Source organism: Bos javanicus, chromosome 3, assembly GCF_032452875.1.
Source record: "Bos javanicus breed banteng chromosome 3, ARS-OSU_banteng_1.0, whole genome shotgun sequence".
In the NCBI taxonomy this organism is placed as follows: domain Eukaryota; kingdom Metazoa; phylum Chordata; class Mammalia; order Artiodactyla; family Bovidae; genus Bos; species Bos javanicus.
Window position 1 is genome coordinate 30,015,611 of NC_083870.1, and position 23,503 is coordinate 30,039,113.

General features: G+C 40.2%; 2 protein-coding genes across 10 annotated transcripts in view; one reads left to right on the plus strand and one right to left on the minus strand.

Annotated features, from left to right (window-relative positions):
* PHTF1 (putative homeodomain transcription factor 1) overlaps nt 1–1,032 on the plus strand; it is an 82,475-nt gene extending 81,443 nt beyond the window's left edge. For 2 of the 3 annotated variants that reach the window (XM_061410562.1, XM_061410566.1), the window contains one exon: nt 375–1,032. The gene's annotated coding sequence lies outside the window, so the exon portion shown is untranslated. Of the gene's footprint in view, nt 1–333 lie in introns of all 3 variants that reach the window. The other variant, XM_061410579.1, reaches the window with a different exon arrangement.
* MAGI3 (membrane associated guanylate kinase, WW and PDZ domain containing 3) overlaps nt 1–23,503 on the minus strand; it is a 259,109-nt gene that overhangs the window by 3,206 nt on the left and 232,400 nt on the right. For 5 of the 7 annotated variants that reach the window (XM_061410539.1, XM_061410537.1, XM_061410540.1 and 2 more), the window contains 5 exons: nt 21,564–21,749; nt 10,129–10,231; nt 9,260–9,386; nt 8,174–8,317; nt 1,215–1,353 (listed from right to left, as the gene is read on the minus strand). In XM_061410539.1, the coding sequence (XP_061266523.1) occupies nt 1,215–1,353; nt 8,174–8,317; nt 9,260–9,386; nt 10,129–10,231; nt 21,564–21,749 (699 nt within the window). Of the gene's footprint in view, nt 1–324; nt 411–1,214; nt 1,354–8,173; nt 8,318–9,259; nt 9,387–10,128; nt 10,232–21,563; nt 21,750–23,503 lie in introns of those variants that run through there. The other 2 variants (XM_061410546.1, XM_061410543.1) reach the window with 1 other exon arrangement.

Genomic DNA, 23,503 nt, shown 5'->3' on the forward strand with positions numbered 1-23,503 from the left:
AAAGCCCAATAAAAAGCTTAAAAGAAATAACTAATAAAATTGGACCAAATTATCTGGTCCAAGCAGCTTACTAATTTAGCTATTATTGATGGATATAGCTTAAAGATTTGCCAAAATCCACTAATAAAGGAAACCAAACTATGGTAACCAGAATGGAGTTCATGGGCATTTGTAAATAATTCTCTTGCATTAAGCTGTTAAATTTAATGTCAAAAGGAAACTGAAAAGTGCAGAAGATAGAAGTAGATGTATTTAATAGCATCATTTTTAATTAAAAAAAAAAAAAGAAGGAAGTGATTTACAAGACATGCAAATTTACCAAATCTTTTTAAGGAAAGACCAAGAAAAGCCCTGAAAGCCTTAATGTTGCTCAGGTTTCACGTAGGAGCACAGACCGGAAGGAGCCAAACCTGAAGAAGGAAGAGAAAAAGCCTAGGACTGTGTAAAAAAATACATCACAGCGCAGTTAGCAAAGATGTCACCGGGGACGTATGATTTACAAGCAGATGATGGAAGGTAATACAGTCAGAGAATTACAGCCTGGAAGGGGACTACAGGAGATGATGTCTGCACTTAACCCACAAGCTCTACGGGGAGGAAGGAAGCTGGAGGGGACGAGGACCAGTGGGGTGGTACTGTAAGCCAGTGTGCTCAGCTGGAAAAGGGTGGTTTCTAATACTGTGATACTTCAGAAACACACAGTGAACCCAGGGAAGTTTAATATCAGCACAGGACTACAGAAATGGTCCCAGGTCCAAATCTTTGTCTCCAGGTACCGCTATAGGTAACTTATTTTTGACAAATGACCAGAAAAGCCTAAGGTTCTTACTCTGTTCCTTAAGAAAGAAACTCATCTTACTATAAGGAAAAAAGTAACATTTGAAGAGATTTTAAATGTTTTTCATGACATTAAAATCCTTTGCCTCTCATTCTTATTTTCTCCAGGCACATTTCTCTGCAAAAGCAACTATATTTTCTGTTGAAAGCAGCTTAACATATATCCTGTTGTAATAAAAGTCCTGTATGAAGTCACTTATTTTGTAATATTATAATTTATAGTAACTACGCTATGTAACTAACTTTAGATGGTTCTTGTGGTTACCTCTGAATTAGCTATTAATAGTAAAATATCTGTCCCTTCCAAATAGTTTTTTTTTCCTTCTGCTGCCCCCTCCCTGACACCCTCTCATATACAGGCAAGCTACTTTACTTACCATGGTCAGGTATCAAGCCAGTTCCTGGCCTCAATAGAAGAAGAACTTTATTTCCACCAGCCTGAATGAGCTCAATTGCTCTAGTATGCGTGATGCCTTGTGTGGGTTCCCCATTGATTTCAACAATCTGGTCACCAACCTAGGCAGGAAATATTCACAGAAACAACAAATGAAATGATACATCCTTCTTCGCTCCTGTTCTGTCATCCCTGCTGCTGCTGCTAAGTCGCTTCAGTCGTGTCCGACCCCGTGCGACCCCATAGATGGCAGCCCACCAGGCTCCCCCGTCCCTGGGATTCTCCAGGCAAGAACACTGGAGTGGGTTGCCATTTCCTTCTCCAACGCATGAAAGTGAAAAGTGAAAGTCAAGTCGCTCAGTCATCTCCAACTCTTAGCGACCCCATGGACTGCAGCCCACCAGGCTCCTCCGTCCATGGGATTTTCCAGGCAAGAGTACTGGAGTGGGGTGCCATCGCCTTCTCCATCTGTCATCCCTAGAGCCACCCAACTCTGCTGAAGAGCTCTCATTTGTGAAATATTTAACTTGTGCATGGTGCTGTAATGCTAGAGTTGAGGAGTTGGACAGGTGGTAGCAACAGGAAGAGACAATGTCTGGTTTTATTTACAAAATGAAAGTTTATATGCCTAGTAAGCAGGATCTGGGCATCTTGAAACCAAGAATCAAATTCCAAGTTTTCAACCAAAGCTTAAGTGGTGGGAGAGGTGAAGATCTGACCCACATGGTCCCACAGAGCTACCTCTGATTAATCTGCCTGTGAAGGTCCAACTTTAGCTGAAGATCCTAAAACCTAGGAAGGTGGCTTCTCATCTTGGAAGCCTCTCCCGGCCTCCAGGGAGAACTGCCCACTCCTTCCTTTGTGTTGCCACTACACTCTGTACACGTATGAGGCATTACATAAATGACACGTTTCTAGATATTAAAACTAAGAAAATTCAGCTTGGAGAAATTCATCCTACTATGAATACTTGTTTAAAACCAATTGCTGGCTTACACTAAATGCCTTCTGTGTACAATGATTTCCCTAGAAAACAAAAGCTCAGATCAGCATAAAATGCCTCCAGTACCATTGCTATTTACTAGAAATGTCTGTAGTTATTTGAAAAGGAAAAGTACAAATGACTGAAGTCTAACTTTTTCAAAGGACCCGCTTAAAGACAATGATGGTAATGATTTTAAAATACAGTCGATTTTAAACTTATTTCAAGGTGACAAGCAACTGAAGGGTACTGGTCTCAAAACAGAAAATTTGAACAATGGACAATTACTGAAATTCCAAAAAGCAATTCAAATATTTGCAAGAGCTGACTAAAACAATGCAGAAATAACAGAAGAGGAGGCAGTGATTAAATAACAAAGGTGGGTAGGACAGCTCTGTATCCACAGCTGGGGCAGAGCACAGTGGCTTAGAAGCTGGGTTTTGGAGGCATTATAATGTCTGTGGTTCACTTCTGGCTCCACCTCGTCCTAGCAGAGTGGTCTCATGTTCCTGTTAGGTGGAGATAACATTTGTACCTCCCTCCCTCCTGGGGTTTTGGGGAGGATTTAATGAGATAAAAGCATGGTTATACAACAAGCACAAATGTTAATTTTCAAGTGATCTATTTTTTGGTAAAAAAAAAAAAAAAAAAAAAAGATTTAAAGTGTATTAGGATGAGAAAGATTTAACTGTAGACTGCAGCCCATTCTATACAATGCAAAAAATTTTCAAATAAGACTATAGAATAGTTTTATTGCAATTTATAAAAAAAAAAGCGATAAATGGAAGATCTCACAAGACAGATGGATTTAACATACAAAGTAGAAAAAAAATCCAAAAAAAAAAGCCAGCCAAAGAAAGATGATAATAAGCATAATAGGATGAAGAAAAGTAATAAACATAATTCATAAAATTCTTATATCCAGAATAGGTATATAAGTGAAAAAGTCAGTGCCCAGATTTCCTTTAATAAGTGATTAGAGAAAAGTCATTTTCATGAGGAAACACAGATGATGAATTAGCACTAGATAATTAGGGAAATAATTCCTCTGATAATTAGGGAAATGAAAATTAAAAGTAGATACTATTTGGCGCATGCTTTGGGTACATCTTGTAAAAACATGATTGAGGTTATAATTAGTTTCAATTATATTCTTTGGGTTAAATTCTCTGTCCAAACCTGCATATTCCTTATTGTTTCAGCATAAGTAAACTGCTATAAAACTTGTAATTGAACAACTTTGCCACCAGATGTCATCTGTGTTTAAATTAGGGTAACGGAGAGGAGGCCCTCACAAGGGGGAAAGTTCTAAACTGGACTATACAAAGCTAAGGATAGAAAAATCACATCTTTGGGAGGGAAATGTAACCATTCTTATAAGTTTGTTACTTAAGAGTGAAGTAAGCCAGAAGGAAAAACACCAATACAGTATACTAACACATATATATGGAATTTGAAAGATGGTAACAATAACCCTGTGTACGAGACAGCAAAAGAGACACTGATGTATAGAACAGTCTTATGGACTCTGTGGGAGAGGGAGAGGGTGGGAAGATTTAGGAGAATGACATTGAAACATGTAAAATATCATGTATGAAACGAGATGCCAGTCCAGGTTCGATGCACGATACTGGATGCTTGGGGCTAGTGCACTGGGACGACCCAGAGGGAGGGTATGGGGAGGGAGGAGGGAGGAGGGTTCAGGATGGGGAACACAGGTATACCTGTGGCGGATTCATTTTGATATTTGGCAAAACTAATACAATTATGTAAAGTTTAAAAATAAAATAAAATTAAAAAAAATTTTAACATGATAATATAAAAAGTGAGGAATACACCTGTTGATAAAAAAATTCAAGGTCAGGTTTTTGTCCTATTGAAAAATAGAACTGTGGGGGATACAGGAGAGGAGAAGAGAGAAATGAAGAGAGGAAAAAATTAGGATAGGAAAAAAAAGTATTCTTTAAAAAGCCACTTTAAGACAGTCTTGCAATTTTTAAAACATCCACTAAAATGTATTAAAATGACAAAATATTTTTAACAGATTGCTTACCTTATCTTGCAACCCATTAAGAAACTGTATGCCTCCCAAAGAAATTGAGTCCAGCGACATGAGCCATGGCCTGACACGAAGGCCCACAGACCTGGCTGAGTGACAGCAGGCCTGGGTCCCCTGTGGCTGTGACTTAGTCTCCCTGAGCCTCAGTTTTAATCTCTGCAAGTGGGGGTAATGCCACCTACCTCACAGTTTCTGTGAGACTAAAACTAATACAAGTGAAAACATATGGTCTGGAAGATAACAGTATCTAAATCTGTTTCTGTTCTATGTTAAATATTTCCATCTATTCCCTAATATGAACTTTTCCCATTCGGTTATTTCTCATTCCCTTAGCCCAGAACCTTTTTTATTCTCTCTAAATCTTAATAAGGTTTAAGGACCAGCTGAAGACTCACAAAATTTACAGATCCTCTCAACATCTTTCCATCTGTATCAAGAGTTAACAGTTTCTTGCTTTAGGGAATTACACTATTAAACTTTATGAAGGAACAAGCAAACAGTGTAAGGCCTATCTACCCAGTGAAAGGTCCTGGGAGTTAAATAGTAAAGAAATTCTCTCATTATCTAGAAATATAAACTCTGCATTCTATGCTTTCAGTAAAGATGTCTGGCGCGTCTACTATCAGTGTTTAAGGCACTGCCTCAGGTGCTGAAGATACTGGAATAATAGGTACAGGATACAAAGCACAGTGTCAGCCTAACAGAAACGATGCAGGGGAAGAGGTGAGAGGCCAGAGCGGAAGGCAGGCAGGATGCCCAGGTGGCTCCACGCGCCAGTGTCAGCTGGAGGTAAACGCACATCCTTTGGGGAAGTGGTCACCCAAGTAAGCTGTCCTTTACAACAAAGCTCCTGTCATCCTTACACCAAGTCAAGATTTTGATAATTTAGTAGCCTGAAAAATAATTCTCTGCAAAGCTGACCTATTAGAGTTCAGAATAAACCCAGGCATAGCAGTAATAGCTTGTTTTCTTTTGTTTTCAAATTTCAGAGCTTTTTATATTAAAGCTGACTTAATCGCAGAATTCTAAAGCTTCTGTTCATTATAAAGAATAACATGTTTTAGAAGTAGACTTTGAATCCTTGAAGGCCTCCTTGCTTGCCTTTTATTTAGTGAGATTGGTGTATCTGAGTTGAAACCAATATTTCAATTATATCCTAGTTTTTGGCTTAATTGAATTGTGATATAATATACAATGTATATATAATATACAATTTAATAACAATTAAATATATAATAATTTAAACAACTAAATGCTTATTTTTAAAAAGGCAGGGAGTTGAGAAAAATGATGAAGAAAACCAGAAACAAACATGCCATCCCCATAAACAGTGCCTCAATCTGCTGTTACTAAAACTTTAAAGAAGTTTGCTTGGGCCACGTATTTCACATGTAGATCTACATTTTGCAGGTTAGGAAACTGAGGTTCAGAGATGTTACCCAACTATGCACAGCTGTAAGGTGGCAGAACTAGAGTTTGATCCTTGTCCTGTCTGATTTCCAAACCATGTTCTCCCCACTTTATTAAACTGTCTCTATAGGAAAGTGAGATGCTAGGGCTTCCCCAGTAGCTAAGATGGTAAAGCATCTGCTTGCAATGCAGGTGACCCAGGTTTGATTCCTGGGTCGGAAAGCTCCCCTGAAGAAGGAAATGGCAACCCACTCCAGTATTCTTGCCTGGAGAATTCCATGGACAGAAGGGCCTGGTGGGCTATTAGTCCACAGAGTTGCAAAGAGTCAGACACAACTGAGTGACTAACACACAGAAGAAAGTGAACTGCGTTGAGCCAGCAGCTCAGCTTTGGCCACACTACTCTGGCCATCAGCCCTCTCGTTGCCATCAACACCCTCCAAGCTCTGCTTCTGCTGCTCTGCATTCTCACTCTCCTCGTCTTTTCTACCTTCTCTAGTTCACTAATGACAGGCCTTGTACAGAGTCCTGCCCCAGCCCACAACTCTCCAAATCCTCTCCTATAGTGAACTCACCCATGGAAAAGGTGTCAGTCATCACTTCTGTCTGGGAAACAACAACCTGGAACTTTACCTCTTGTCCTAATTGCCAGGTAAATATTTACACCTGCATAACCGGCTGGTCCTTCAACATGACTACAGCTTAGTACATTATCAGTCTTTCTCCCACTGGCCTCCCTGATGGTTTTCTTACAGTGCAGACAGGGTGAAGCCTCTAAGCCATCCTTGACTCTTTCTTTTCCTTCATCCTTCACTCGTGTAATACTTGTCTGTCATCTAAACTGGGCTTTTCTTCATTAACAGTTGATCCCACAAGCATCATTTAACTTCTATCCAAAGTATTGGGTCAGCCAAAAAGTTTGCTTGTGTTTTGCTGTGAGATGTTACGGAAAAACCAGAACATTCTGGCCAACGCAGTATTACCATCCAAGCTACATGCCCACCACCACAACTGGACGCCTAAATGTAGCTAAGCTATCCCCTCGTCCTTCCGACACTCCCAGAGACCGATTTTATCAGTGTATTGCTCTGAAAGGAACTCTGGTGTTAAAAACCTGTGACTTTCCAGTGTCTTGGGCCTACATATTGGTGACTAATCTACTTTCATGTTCCCGTTTTCTTCTACTGCCCTGTGTATATTCTAAATAGCCTCTCGGTAAACTTGACCACTTGCAGTCCCCTGTATACGACGTGTACTTCCTTCCTTTTGCTAATTTCTTCAGCCTGGAATGTTTTCTTACTCTCTCCCTATTAAAATCCTCTCAAACTGTCCAATGCCACCTATTGTATGAAATTTTCTCTACTTGTACTCACCTTTCTTTGAACTAACAAAAGTCTAGTCCTTTAGAGAAAGGATGGTATCTTGTTTGGGGGGATTACTCTTCCTCCTAACTCACTGAGTAGCATATATAAATTCTTGGGTAAAGCAGACACTTAATACATGTTTATAAAATGAGTCCTGGGAGTGGAGCAGTGATATGGATAATGGAACACTCCAACCACCCAGAAGACTTTTCTGATTGTTATTAGAATATACCATCTAATAATCTGCAAGGGAGGGTCATTTGCCTTTCTAGTTAGCTTACTTAGTTTAAAAAGAAAAAGGAAAATAAAAATTCCTCTTTTCCTGATGCCTACCAGTAGTAGGAGGAGGAAGTCCAAAGCTCTCTTGAAGTCACAGAAGGCTTTTAACACAAGAGTTCCCCTCAAGAGCAATACACTGATAAAATCAGTCTCTGGGTGTATAAAGATGGATGAGGCAATAGGTAGGGGGAAGGTTGTCCAGATTTAAAAATTTTTACTTATAACCTATCTGAATACCAGTGAATTAACTGTTTCTTTAAAAATTGAGGCCAGCAAATAGCTTCAACGTAAGATTCCTCTAAGTAACAACCGGAGAGGGAAGGAAGTATCTTTTTGCAGATCCATTAAACAATCCATCCTGAAATGTCATGAACAAAGGTACAGTGTTGCAGAGAGTCCTACAAATGATGACAAGGTCAGGAGAGTCATGCCCATCAATTTTTGGCTACATCTAGAAGTAGCTAAGAGAGAAAGAAAAAATCCTGGGACTCTTGTTTCTTGGAAGAAGTAGATGATTCTTTTCATCCTGGATTTCCCAGGATGAAAGTATACTTTATTTATTAATCCCTTTGCCCATGAATGTTGACTATGTAAGTAAAATTTATTTTTTCTTACCAAAGTCAAGCTGGTGCAACCAGCCTAACTGCAGTAGAGAAGAGCACCCTGCAAAGAGGAAATGAAATCATGACAAGCATCTGCCTTTCAGGTTTTAATGATGGAAAGACTTGCTTCACAGACTCAAGAGGTTTCTGCATTCCTTTTAATCAACTATTTTCAGAAGTTTCCAGTCTGGAAACTGGGTTGCAGTTTCCAGACTGGAAAAGGATTGCAGACAGAAGCCTACTCACGTGAATTCTGCCGTCTTTGATGGCAGGACCGTCCTCAGCAAGACGAAGGATGAACAGCCCCATGTTGTACTCCTTCCCACCCCTAAGGCTGAATCCAAAGCCCCGGGGGCCCCGCTCCAGCTCCACTGGGTAACAACCGAGGCCCTAGAGAGAGAAGTGTAAGAAAAACAAGTTGCATGGACTGCTTTATTTACAGTTTGAAGAAGGACTACTTTTATGGCTGGAAGAAATGATTTATCCTCTGAATATGCATTTTTATTTAAAAAAATTGAAGTATAGTTAATGTATGATGTTGTTAGTTTCAAGTGCACAGTAAAGCAATTCAGTTACGCATACACACACATATGTTAAACTCTTCTTTTTCAGGTTCCTTTCCATTGCAGGTTATCACATTGAGTGTAGTTCCCTGTGCTACACAGTAGGTCCCTGTGTACCTATTTTACATGTAATAGCATGTATATGTTACCTTAAACTCCAAATTTATCCCCCACTCTCTGCCCCGCTATTTTCTATGTCTGTTTTCTATGTTTCTGGGTCTATTTTTGCTTTGAAAATAAGTTCATTTGTATCTTTTTTGATTCCACATATAAGTGATCCCATATGATATCAATATGCATTTTTGTATTATAAAGAAGGGATGTAAATTGGTTGAAGGGCTACTTGATTTCTATAAATACAGCCTAAACAAATTTGAAGGTTACATGTTTTCTTTACTAGTTGGTCAATATACGACAGAACAGAAAACAGAATTTTGGAAAGTGTTTCCTTTAAGTATATTTTGACTAATTTCCCTGTAAAAAGAAAACAACAACCAAAAAAACCCCAATCCTACTTTGATAGCTAAAACACTGCTATTTCTCGGTACTTAACCAAGGGTTCAAATTTCTCCAATAGAAAGTAAACTTCTCTTTCTCTCTTTGCTTTCTCTCGTGGACACTAACAGAATGCCAAACACAAAGTAAGTCCTTAGGAATGATCAAATCTGGGAACAAATTCATCTGAACTGATCTTCAATTAAAATTCATCAGTGTCAGTGACTCAGCCACAGAAAAGACCAATCTGCATCTGGGGGGAAATCTCTGGTACCTGATTGTGCCGACCGCCGACGACCGAAATTGTCGCGGTGTCAGGCTGTGCAAGGTGCTTGTGGTCAGACCACGAGTGTCTGTAGGAAATGGAGACGTCTTTTCCAATTTCACCTTCTGTGGCACTTCTACAGGAGAGAGAAATCAAGTCATTCTAAGAACTGAGAAAAAGAAAAACAGCCTAAATGTAAAGGTAGATCAATTTCCTTTCCTTTAAGAGCTGAACCTTACCATTCTCCCTCTGACAAACTGCTATAAAGGCAGACTGTCTGAAGCAGAGATGCCAGGCAAAAACTGGCCATTAACTGTAGCATGGCTTAAAGTCTACCAACACCTCCATGCTGGGTTTTTTTGTTTTGTTGTAAGGGTGTCTTAGCACATTTTACATCAAGGAAAACTGCACTCAAGTCACTGAACTGGAGGGCAGATAAGCTGACCCTGTCACAGTGAAAAATGGCTCTCCTGCAGCACCAATGCCCGTGAAGATGCTGAATTTCTGGAAATTTAGTTTTTGTTTCATGGATAATATTTTCAACAAAAGAAAAAAATTATGCACAACTACTGCTCAGGTAAGTCTGAGAAGACAGTAATCCATGTGGGTCTAGGCTTCTCTTCCAAAACTGGAAGGACCAAGGGCAGCAGAGTAGGGGCTAATCCCCACTTGTCAGCAGAATGGATGGTCACCCTGCACCCTGGGCCAAGGCTGGGAAGAGGGAGGAAGGGACAGAGGGGTCGGAGGATGGAGGTCTCGTCTGGACCTTACTGGCTGGCCTCTGCATAACTGTGTGGAGATGGGGGTGGGTGGGCAGGTAATGAAAAGTGGGGAGACAAGGAGAGAAAAAAACCAAAACCTGAGAAGAGCAGCCCTACCTGTCCCCAGGTATGTGGTTGGCCTGTGACTGTCCCATAGGCCTGTGCTGCAGGGCTGGGCTTTGCCTGGCGGAGTTTGTTCCTGATGGTGGACCAAGATGCTCTGTTCAAAGGCAAAAATGAGAGAAATAAAAATTTGTACATAAAAATGTGGAGGCTGAGAAGATCTATCAAAGTGAGCCAATAACAAGTCCCCAACGGTAGGGACTGTTGTCTGCAACTGAAATGTTATGTCTTTTCCCCTGTGGCTTCTGATGGATGTTTATGTTTGGAGAAAACAGGAATCATTCTTACTGCACCCACTCTCCCTCTTGCACCATTGTTTTGGTTGCCTTTCCACCCAACATGGAAACAGAAGTGAACACAGTCCATCATTATTATTGAGAGGATGGAGCTCTAGGAACTTGTCTTGTAAACCAATTTATGGGTTTCCCAGGCACACTGCTCATAACTGGTAAACTGCCCTAGGTGACAAAGACAGGTTTAAGAATGCGGGAACACAGAGGCCAGTCTGGAAACCACACACATATCCTTAACCTGCACCTTCAATATGGCAGTAGTCATTTCACCTGACTCTAGTGTCAGACACAAACTTAGACAATCATCCTGAGTGTTGACAAATGTTTATCAAGATTTTACTAATTCTGTTTTCTCAGAGCACAAACGAAAAAAAGAAACATTTGTTTCTGTATCCTCCTCAACAGCTCCAGAACTCCTGTTGTTCTTTGACAGATTTCATAACTAAGTTAAGTAGCTGCTTGCATCTCGAATTAGATGCCAATTCATGGGAGATGACAGTTAAAAGACACTCCTCAGGTTGTTCAACTTGCATTTTTAAAGCTGAAACTTTCTAATGTTTTATCACACCAAAATTTCAATTCATGAACTATTTAAAGTATCAAAGAGAGAGAAAAAGACTTCCCTGGTGGCACAGTGGGTAAGAATCCGCCTCCCAATGCAGGGGACAAGGGTTTGATCCCTGGTCTGAGATGCCGTGGGGCAGCTGAGCCCCTTGTACCACTACTACTGAAGCCTGTGCACCCAGGAGCCTGTGCTCTTCAACAAGGGAAGAGCAATGAGAAGCCCAGGCACCGCAACGAGAGAGTAGCTCCTGCTTGCAGCAACTAGAGAAGGCCCGCACAACACAATGAAGACTCAGTGCAGTCAAAAGTGACACATTTTTAAAAGAGAGAGAACACAGATTAATGATTAAGACCATGAACTTCAGAGCAAGACTGAGGGGGTTTAAGCCAGATCCCATCATTTGCTAGCTGTGTGTTTCTGAACACATAACTTCTCTGTGCTTCTAATCATCTCATCTATAAAAAGGAATTACAGCTACCTCATAGGGTTATTAAGTTACTATATGCTAGAACAGTGCCTGGTATATTACTATAAAAAATGCTTCTATTAAAATGATCATTATGGCTATCATCATAATCATCAAAATGATGTGGGCTATATTTCTCTCAAGATGTACACTCTGAAATACTGACCTAACTTGAGCAAAAATGTCCCATGTAGGGGCCATTTTTAGGTTAGAGTATGTAGAAACTGATAAAATCTGAATCTCAGAATATAATGAAGGCAGAAAGGCTGACGTGAAAGACACGGAATCTGAATGGTTAGGAAGCAGTTTCTATGGAGAAAACGGGCTTCAGGGTCACTAAGTGCACTGCTCTTTTATGGCCTGGATTAAGTTGTTTCTCGTCAAAGTTCTTGGGACTGAAAACACAGATAAATAATTTATTCTTATTTAAGAACTTCTTGTAACTGAAAGCATTCTGAAAACACAGGCCAGAGTATAAACAGTGGTGGGAGGACAGTGATGGTATCTGGCTAAGCTGTGGCAGCCCCGGAGGCTTTCTGATGCTCCGACTCTGCCTGCTGGGCTTGTGTGTCTACGTGGGTTTCAACACCATGTACCAGATGTACAGGTGGAGGCCCAACTTTGCAGAACTCATCCAGAGGGCTGTCTTTCCTCTTTAAAGTGAAATGATCCAGGAAGGGAGAGTGGAGCATGAATTCTTTTAATTTTAAATTTTGGCAGGGGTGTGACCTGGAAACTTGTCTGTTGTGCGTTTATTCACTATCATGAATTTAATTTCCCTAATTACCTTAACAAATTACTTACACTGGCCTCCTTAACCCACAGTCTCATCTTTATTCTGCCTCCTGGACTCCAGGCCCGGCACCGACACTGAAACATGCCACGGCCTTGCTTAGGAACCTAGGGCAACTTTTTATTGCTCCTGAGGTACTATCCAAATTTGTCACCTGGCACTCCTGGCATCACCTGTTCAAAAATGTCATGTCCTCTGTGAAATCTTACCTGGCTCCCTATGCCCAATTTTCATAGCGGTTACCTCATTATGTCAGAGTTGGGTTAAATACCTGTCTCCTCTGCGAGACTGTGGACTCCTTGACTGCAGGAATCACCCCTCATTCACATTCCTGTGTCCATTATAAAGTCCAGAAGTCCTTTCACCCTTTGCTTACTGGGTATGTCAATTTCTAGTTACCTGTCTCTAAACTTGAGTAGTCATTATAGAGTTGAATTCTGTCATTGTAACTTCATGGCTACTATCGAGGCAATAGAATCTGCTGGGAAATATTACATCTATCAACGAGATGACTGAAAGATAACTGTACCTTTGTATTAATTAGTCCAACTTAGATAATTTTTTGGCTTCACTATCTTGGCTAGAGGAATGGGTATGTAACTTCAGAGCAGGACAGTATAAATAAGCTGATCAATTTCAAATTTTCCTCTACCTTCTCCTGAGGATAAGAAACGTCACTGCTAGGCAAAAAGCACCACAAATTGATGCTTATTCTTACAGTTACATGTTGTTTTTTGCTACCCCCTTCAAGGTTAAATAAACTTTCATTAGTATTTCTTTTAATTTTTAGTCCTTCAAACCATCCTATATAACATCTCCAATTTATGTGTAAAAGACATTCTACTTCTCAAAGTTAAATATTTATTCCACGGTATCAAACAGGCCTATGTTTTCTCTGAATTTTATCTGAAAATTCTTCAAATAGTAAAGCAATGGGTTAAGTACATCTTTACCTCAATGAGAAACTTTTTCTAGAGTTTCTACATGTACCTACTTAAGAAGAAGTGTATTCAGAGGGCTTCTCAGGTGAATAAACACAAAATTCCACAGTTAAAACTATAGCAACAAACATAATATATTGGCAACCATTTTACCAAGAATAAATGAGAACCTTATGAGAGAAGGTTCTTATGTGTATATATATATGTGTGTGTGTGTATAGAAGAACCTTATGAGAGGTTCTTATATGTATGTGTGTATATATACACACAAATTCTTAAAAATTATATATTAAAATTATATATATATATAATATACATATAGATAATAATAAACCAGCAGAATAGGATAGAGAGCGTGATTAAAGAGGAAGTTAACATACAGAAGAGATGGCTCCACAAATCAATGAGGAAGTACTACTATCTAATAGCTGGCACTAGAAAAGCTGGCTCGCTCTAAGAATAAAAACTAGAACTATAAATAAAGTTAGGTTCCAGATGGATTAAAGACCTAAATGCAAAATTAGGAATCTAATAGATGATAATGTAAGAGAAAGTCTCTGTGATATGGGGTGGGGAGCAATACCTTATTTTAAGCAAAACTTCAAAAGTATAAGCCATGAAGTAAAAATGGACTGATTTGGTGACATCTAAATTAAGGATCTGTATAATAAAGGGGGCCATAGTTAAAGTTAACATACAGACGACGGGAAAAGGTATTTGTACTTTCTAAAACTAAATTTGGCTAATGCCTATCTAATTCATAAGGAATCTCTAAATGCCAACAAGAAAAAGACAGCAACTCCACAAGAAAAATGAGTAAAGAATCTGAAGAGGCAATCCACAAGAAAAACAGATGCTCAAATTCATGGGTAAGCAGAGAAATGCAAATTACCTACCAATGAAGTAACAGTCTCCATACTGTACCCTAGCCAACTTGAAAGCTGGATAAGGCCAGGTATTGGGGGAAGGGATGTGAAGATAAGGAACCCTCAGTGTTCTGCTGGTGGAAATGTAGATGCCGCAATTACAGAAGAAAATCTGATAGTACAGTACCTGGTCAAAGTAAGCAATTTCTTTGATCAATTCACTCCAATAAATTCTCACACAGTTTTATAAAATACATATACGAAAGTGTATGAGGATAGTTTGTGATAATGTGGAGTGGGAGACAATGTGGATTTGGCTGTCTATTGGGGAGCAGACAAGTAACGAGTGGTAAATACACAGTACGGAGAATGGTCAAGCAGTTAAAAGCAATCGATACGTTTACCCAGCAACTTGGATAAATCCTGAAGGCACATAATGCTCTGATAACAAAAGAACAAGCAACCAAAGAAAAGATCAATGAATTTAGACTATATCAACGTTAAACTTCTGTGCATCAGGAGACAATATCAAGAAAGTGAAAAGATAAGCCACAAAATGGGAGAAAAGACTTGCAAACCACATATCTGATAAGGATCTAAAATCAGAATATAAACCTTATAATTCAACAATAAAAGAAACAACCCAATTAAAAGTGAGCAAAGGATCTGAATAGACATTTCTCCTAAGAAAGATATGTAAGTGACCAACAGCATATGAAAAGACAATCTCAGTAGTCACCAGGGGATACAAACCAAACTGCCGCTTCACACTCACTAGGAGGGCTCACACACACAAGACTGCCGCTTCACACTCACTAGGAGGGTTCACACACACACAACTGCCGCTTCACACTCACTACGAGGGCTCACACACACAAAACTGCCGCCTCACACTCACTACGAGGGCTCACACACACAAGACTGCCGCTTCACACTCACTAGGAGGGCTCACACACACAAAACTGCTGCCTCACACTCACTAGGAGGGCTCACACACACAAAACTGCCGCTTCACACTCACTAGAAGGGCTCACACACACAAGACTGCCGCTTCACACTCACTAGAAGGGCTCACACACACAAGATTGCCGCTTCACACTCACTAGAATGGCTCACACACACAAAACTGCTGCCTCACACTCACTAGGAGGGCTTACACACACAAAACTGCCGCTTCACACTCACTAGAAGGGCTTGCACACACAAAACTGCCGCTTCACACTCACTAGAATGGCTCACACACACAAAACTGCTGCCTCACACTCACTAGGAGGGCTTACACACACAAAACTGCCGCTTCACACTCACTAGAAGGGCTTGCACACACAAAACTGCCGCTTCACACTCACTAGAATGGCTCACACACACAAAACTGCTGCCTCACACTCACTAGGAGGGCTTACACACACAAAACTGCCGCTTCACACTCACTAGAATGGCTTGCACACACAAAACTGCCGCTTCACACTCACTAGAATGGCTCACACACACAAAACTGCCGCTTCACACTCACTAGAAGGGCTTGCACACACAAAACTGCCGCTTCACACTCACTAGGAGGGCTTACACACACAAGACTGCTGCTTCACACTCACTAGAATGGCTCACACACACAAAACTGCCACTTCACACTCACTAGAATGGCCCACACACACAAAACTGCTGCCTCACACTCACTAGGAGGGCTTACACACACAAAACTGCCGCTTCACACTCACTAGAATGGCTTACACACAAAACTGCCGCTTCACACTCACTAGGAGGGCTCACACACACAAAACTGCCACTTCACACTCACTAGGAGGGCTTACACACACAAAACTGCCACTTCACACTCACTACGAGGGCTCACACACACAAAACTGCCGCTTCACACTCACTAGGAGGGCTTACACACACAAAACTGCCGCTTCACACTCACTAGAATGGCTTGCACACACAAAACTGCCGCTTCACACTCACTAGAATGGCTTACACACACAAAATAAAATGGTGAGGATGTGGAGAAATTGGAAGCTTCATACATTACTGGTGGGATTACAAAACAATGCAGGTGTTGGGGAAAACAGTTTGGCAGTTCCTCAAAAAGCTAAAAATGAGTTACTATATGACCTAACAATTCTACACCTAGATATATACCCAAGAAAAATGAAAACATATATTTGTACAAAAATCTGTACACCATTGTTCATAGCAGCATTTTCCACAATAGGAAAAAACCCAAGTGTCTATCAAATAATGAATAAATAAGCAAAATGTATATACACATAATGGGATGTTATTCTTTAGTCATAAAAAGGATATGCGTGTGTATGTTAGTCACTCAGTCATGTCCAACTCTTTGCAACCCCATGGACTCTAGCCTGCCAGGCTACTCTTTCCATGGAATTCTCCAGGCAAGAATACTGGAGTGGGTAGCCATTTCCCTCTCCAGGGGATCTTTCTGATCCAGGGACTGAACCCGTGTCTCCTCCACTGCAGGCAGATTCTTTACTGTCTGAACCACAGGGAAGCCCAAAACGGACATGCTACAACACAGATGAACCATGAAAACATTCTGCTAAGTGAAAGAAGCCAGACATGAAAGGTCACATAGTATATAATTCCATTTACATGAAATGTCTCGCAAATCCTTAAAGAAGCAGTGGTTTCTTAAAAGGGTGAGAAAATGTTCTGGAATTGGTGGTGATGTTTGCACAACCTTATGAAAATACTAAAAACCACTGACTTGTATAGTTTAAAATAATGAATTTTATAGTATATGAATTACGTTTCATTTAAAAAGAGAAAAGATACAACTAAATGCCATGTAAGATCCTGCATTGGATCCTGTAACAATTAAGTGACATAAAAAGAAGAAAGCAATGGTTTTGAGGGGAAAGAAAGAAAAAAAAATGCATAAAATCTATAATACAATATCATTTATACAAATCAAAAATAAATGCACACACACAAACATGTATTTTAAAAGACATAAAAAGAAGCACATAAAACACTGGCAGTGGGAAAGGTGAGAGAAATGAGAGAGGAAAATGAAGACAAGTGAGAACAAACATAAATAAATGGAAAAGAAAACGGAAGGTGACTGCCAGAACCATTCCAACATAGTCCTTGTAACCTCTGGTACCTTGGTTCGCCATTAAAAATGAACAAGAACTGACACAACATCAGAAATCAACTTTGAAAAAGAACACATTTTAAAGATTTCGTCAAGCAACAACAAGCAGGTCTAGTCCGTTTATGATCCAGACTTGAGAAGGAGCCGCTGTAGTGAGGAGCTGGCGGTGTCATGGGAGTGCCACGAGCCAGAGGGGGTCCTGAGTGTGTTTGAGGGTTTTACACCATACATGACATTTGACTTGGGAACTTGGCAAAATAAGCACGAATACTGAATTGTATCTAGCAAAAGGGGGAAAAGAAGATGAAGGAAACAAGTTCCATTTTTCCAGACAGCGAATGGCTATGGAGAGTCGGGGAGCAGTAACACACGGGAAGGAACGAAGCTCTGAGGTATTGATCTGAATGTGGGATTTCTAAGAACAGCTGGCGAGCTATAAATATGCATCTGACTCTTTAGTGCAGTTAATAGACTTTATATGGAATACAAAGAGAAACTTGGACTGCTTACAAACTCCATGAATGGGATTTTATGGACAGAAGGGACACTTTCTATTTTTTTACCTAAAAAAGTAAGAGATTCTGAATGTTCCCATAGTTTAGTAAAACTTACAGAGAATAATGGAATAAGGTATAATCACTGAAATGTGATTTTACATGTCAAACATGATTGTATATTTTAAGAGGCTACACCTACATTTGAAACACACCTTAACACATGGATCTCCACCCTTCTAATTTTCCTAAATTTTGACTGGCGTTACATAAGAAGTCTTAAGATTTCCCAGTACACAGGTTTAGAAGTATCTGGACCAGAATGTCAAAGTTAATTTTTTTTTTTTTTTTTGCCACATCTTGAGGCTTGTGGGAGATCTTAGTTCCTAACCAGGCATGGAACGTACGCCCACAGCACTGAAAGTACAGAGTCCTAACCAATGTACTGCCAGGGAATTCCAAAACTAATTTTTAAAAGAAAGAAAAATGAGTAATTTTGGACAACCTTTTAGAGAAAACACCATCAACAATTAAGGGTAATTTTGAAAAAAAAAATACTAATATTATTCACTAGTAGAAAGACCACTTTTTTCTCTATCTCAAGGCTACTTGAAGTGTGGTCTTAGTCAGCAATAAGATGTGTACTGATACTGAGAGTAAAAATTTTAAAAAATTTGTAACAAATTGACAGAACAATTTTCTCATTTTAATTATTTACTTTTTATTATAGTTTACAAAAATGCCGGTCTATGATGAACTGGGAAAAAACCACTGATGCTTCTATATGTGGTTTGAGAAATACTGATCAATATTACTGCTGGTTCCACTACTTCCAGCAGTTTCTATCACTACTGCATGCCAAGCATGGTGATATAAATGCACCACATACATCTTTCTCAGAACTCTGAAATGTCATTTCCTGTGGCACTCAGGCCTGCTTTTCTTTGTAGGTGACAGAACAAATTTAAGGCTAAAAAGCAGGCTATAGAGATCATGGTAAAGACACTAAGATAAATCTTACCAAACTCATATTAACAATAAGCTTCATTCAAAAATTTTTATTGAGCACAAACTATGTGGCTAACACAGTTCTGGCTCTTGGGATTTAGCACCAACTATGATAAAATCTCTGGGTCTTCCCTGGTGGCCCAGTGGTAAAAGAATATGCCCAGTTTCAATCCCTGGGTTGGGAAGATGCCCTGGAGAGGGGAATGGCAGCCCATTCCAGTATTCTTGCCTGAAAAAATCCCATAGACAGTGAAACCTGTGGGGCTACAGTCCATAGCATCGCAAAGAATTGGACATGACGGCCATAAGTCTGTATTCTGTCTGTGAGTCTCTCTCTGTTTTGTAAGACTTAGCGACTAAACCACCACCACCACAACAGAATCTCTCACAAATCTTATGACTTTACATTCTAGTAGGGGAGATGACAATAAAGAAATAAACTTGCAGTTCAATAACCTCAGGTAGAGATAAGTACAATGAAGAAAAGTAAAGCTGAGAAAGGGAAGAGAGGAAGACTGGGGCAGACAAGGAGATTACAAGGGGAAAGCAGAGCAGTTACGAGCACACAGATTCTGGAGAGAGTGCCTGATACAAATACTTGTTCCGTCACTAGTTTTATGACCATGGACAAGTTCTCTTAACGGCTCTGTGGCTCGCTCCCTCATCCATAGAATAGGAAATTAATAGTGCCGACCTAGCATTAGTGTGCAGAGAAGGCAATGGCACCCCACTCTAGTACTCTTGCCTGGAAAATCCCATGGACGGAGGAGCCTGGTAGGCTGCAGTCCATGGGGTTGCTAGAGTCAGACACGACTGAGCGACTTCACTTTCACTTTTCACTTTCATGCATTGGAGAAGGAAATGGCAACCCACTCCAGTGTTCTTGCCTGGAGAATCCCAGGGATGGGAAGCCTGGTGGGCTGCTGTCTATGGGATCGCACAGAGTCGGACACAACTGAAGTGACTTAGCAGCAGCAGCAGCAGCAGCAGCATTAGTGCGAGGATTAAGAGTCAGCAGACGTAAAGTATTCAGGACAATACCTGCTACAGAGTAAGTGTTTCCTAAACATTATTATTTCCGCAGGCAGTGAGACTTAGGGGAGACTAGAATGAGGAAGGAGTCCATGCAAAGATATGGTAAAATAATGACAGCTACAATTAGATGAGCACCTTAAGGTATTTATACAGATTATGTATACTTTCACCTTTAATCTTCACAGTGATCTTGAAATAGATATCATTATTCCCATTGCATTGAGAAAAAAAAAAAAACTGAAGGTTAGAAATGTTAAGTGACATGTTTAAGGCCTGCCAACTAGCTAATAGGTGTCAGTGAACTCTGTCAGTCAAAAGCCTTACTTCTTCTATTGGGTGTATATCGCTTCTACTAGGTATTGGCATAGAACTGAAAATATCCTTAATTTTGCTCATTCATCCATTTACTCATTACTTCTTTCAAAAAAAAAAAAATTTACTGAGTGCCTAGCAAGTATCAGGGCTTCCCTGGTGGCTCAGCTGGTAAAAAATTCACCTGCAATGAGGGAGACGGCGAGTATCATAGTCCATTGGTAATATTTTCTTTGTCTTCAAAGAGCAGACCCTTTTATTTGGGATATAGTGATGTAAGAACAGCACTCAACGAATTGCAGAGATAAGGAATGCAATAGGGGATCGGAAGCCCATGTGCACAGAGACCAATGAGGCCCAGTTCAAGAGAGGATCTGGGGACTTCCCCCGACAGTCCAGTGGTTAAGACTGCACTTCCACTGCAAGGGGTGTAGGTCTGATCCCTGGCCAGGGAATTAAGATCCCACATGCCAGCCACACAGTTCAGCAAAAAGAAAAGAGGATTTAGAAAAAAGAGAGGATTTGGGAAGAACTGGGAGGAAAATTTAAAAGGCAGGCTGGGAGCAGAATCAAAAAATGCTTTTTTTGCAGAGAGTAGGGAACCACTGGAGCGTCCACTGAGGAGGACTTCAGAGCAGCCAGGCAAACTCGTCCACAGAGAAATCCCCTACAGAGTCTCGGACAGAAGGGAGATTTATGTAACACCTTAGAGACAAATGTATGTTAGTGGTGCTGGAGGAAGGGAAAAGAAAGAAGGAGCAAGAATTTAAAAACCTGAAAACTGATAGCTTAGAGGGTCACTGCTGGCAAGAGGATGGAGTGGGACATGAACACACATTACAGTATACAGAATTTTAACAAGAAAGACTGACTTCATAAATTTGCTGCTTTTGGCCTCTTGTTAGTTTTTAGGAAAAATAATAGAAGGTAAGCATTATATAATGGTTACCTTGTAATTCATAAGCAAAGAACATGATCTGGTTGCTATTCAAAATGGTTCCTAATTACAAATTCTTAATGATCAAAGGCAGCCTTATAGCAAGGCAAGACACTAAGTGCATCTTATGCCCTATTTACTGGCCATTCCTACATATTCCTGCTCCTGCATTTATAAAGCAGTTTCCAGAATGAAACCCTGCCTGCAAGGCGAGGCACCCTATGACATGGGCCTGACATGAAAGGTTTGATATCAACAGTGACTTTCTTTGAACTCTTTAGAGGATTTTCTCTCACTCAAATAGAGACTTAAGACATTATTTTAAGAAAATAAGATCTGAAAAGTATTAGCCATGTCTTTCACTCCGGGTGCTTGCTCCTCCAGCATGTAAATAAATGGCCACCACTCACTGGCTGGATTATTTTTCTTGAGCTACTGACAACTTTATAATAAACTGTCTTTTAAATTCATTAAATGGAAAAGGCAAAAAAAGAGACTCCAGCACGTATAAATGGTTCTATCACTGCAGGGGCTCTGGTACTTCTGCAGGCTCTATGTCCCTCGGATCAGTTTGGGGAAGGCGGGTGTAACAGTTCCTTACCTTCTTCAGCAATGACCGTTAGTGTGACAGTGACACCAGCGTCCTTGATCAGCTGAACAATGTTATCATGGGACAACTCAACAATGGACTGCCCATTCACTGCAGAGATGTGATCTCCAACTTTCAGCTTCCCACAGCGATCAGCTGGACTTCCTTCTATGACTCGGCCAATTTTATGAGGAATAACTATGAAGAAAAAAGTTCCCAGGTTTTTCAATTATTTAACATATCTCTTAGTATTGGATTTATCATCAGCATCAAAAATTCAACCTAATAACAAAGAAAATCCTTCCAAGATATATCAGAAAAACCACAAGTGATCATCCTATCCAAATGCAACTATCTTCATATTATCTTCTGTTCTTTGTTGACATGCAGATACTCTTTACACAGCTGCGATCGTGGCATATAAACCTCTTTGCTTTTCTCCACTTACCAGAAACCTTTTCCAATTTTTATATTGTCATCCTAACAATCCCATTTAAAGGCTACTGACCTCAGTGATATTTGTGAAAATATCTCATGTTTCTTGTTTGTCATTGGTTGTTTAGGTTGCAACATGCTTTTGGGTATTTTAGAAACTGCTACAATGAGATCATCTTTGGTTCAGCTGAAGGGGCATTTACCCCCACAAGAAATCTTGTAAATAAATGCAGTTCAAAATCAAGTTCAGGAATGAGAATGGTCAGAAATCCAGTTACAGTGAAAAGACGGATCATTAAAATGAATCATACTTACTTCTAGAACAAAATTTATTCCTCTTATTTGTGCCTCTAGATTTTTTTTTTTTAATTAGAAAGCTGAGTGGAATTAGAACATTAAGTGTTTAACATTAAGATTATTTGGCTTATGGTTAAAATCCTACCCTGAAAGCACAAAGCTGCTCTAAGACATTTGGAAAGACACTCTGTGCAGTTCTATTATATCTCTAGTTTAATGCTGAAGGCTTTCCGAGAGTAACTATTAAGATTCTTCACTGTTATTATGCCTTAAAATGAGTTCTCAGACATTCAGGAAATCTTGTGAAAATATCTTTCACCATTTAATAAGGGGCATTCATATTAAGAAACAAGTGTTCCTTCTATGCTCTCTAGACTTTTTTTGCCTACATTTATCTGGCACTTGGGCTCCTGCTGAATGTGGATTATCATCAATAAGGATAACTTACTATTTTTAAATGGCACTGTGATTATGTTTAATTTCTATAGTAAAATGGGCTCCTTACTAGTATTTTTGAATTAAATCTAGGTGTAAGTTAAGGCCATTTTAATAGAATTTCATTTGGACTGGAAGTTATTCTTGGCCATGATTTATGTCCCATGGACAGTAAGTGCCATTCCTTGGCTGTTCTAGGATTATGCAGTGAGAGATTAGAAGATTTTATCTTAAAAAAGAGGAAGTCAATGTGGAAGCAAGTGCCCTTTAGCTCTGAATTATATCAAGCACTCACACCATTTTCCTCACTGTTGTTGTGCTCAGTCGCTCAGTCATGTCCAACTCTTCTGACCCCATGAACTATAGCCCTCCAGGCTCTTTTTGTCCGTGTAAGTTTTCATGCAAGGACACTGGAGTGGACAGCCATTTTCCTCCTTCAGGGTATCTTCCCGACCCAGGGATTGAAACTGCATCTCTTGCATCTCCTGCATTGGCAGGCAGATTCTTTACCGCTAGCACCACAGACTTGGGTTGATCCCTGGGTTGGGAAGATCCCCTGGAGGAGGGCATGGCAACCCACTCTAGTAGTCTTGCCTGGAGAATCCAATGGACAGAGGAGCCTGGAGGGCTACAGTCCATGGGGTCGAAAAGAGTCGGACATGCCTAAGCGACTAAGCACAGCACAAGCAGCATGGGCTGTGTCCTGTGCCAGGCGACGTGAGCTGACGCCCAGCTAGGACAACAGGCAGCACATCAGAAATACATGGAGGATCACACAGGTGCCC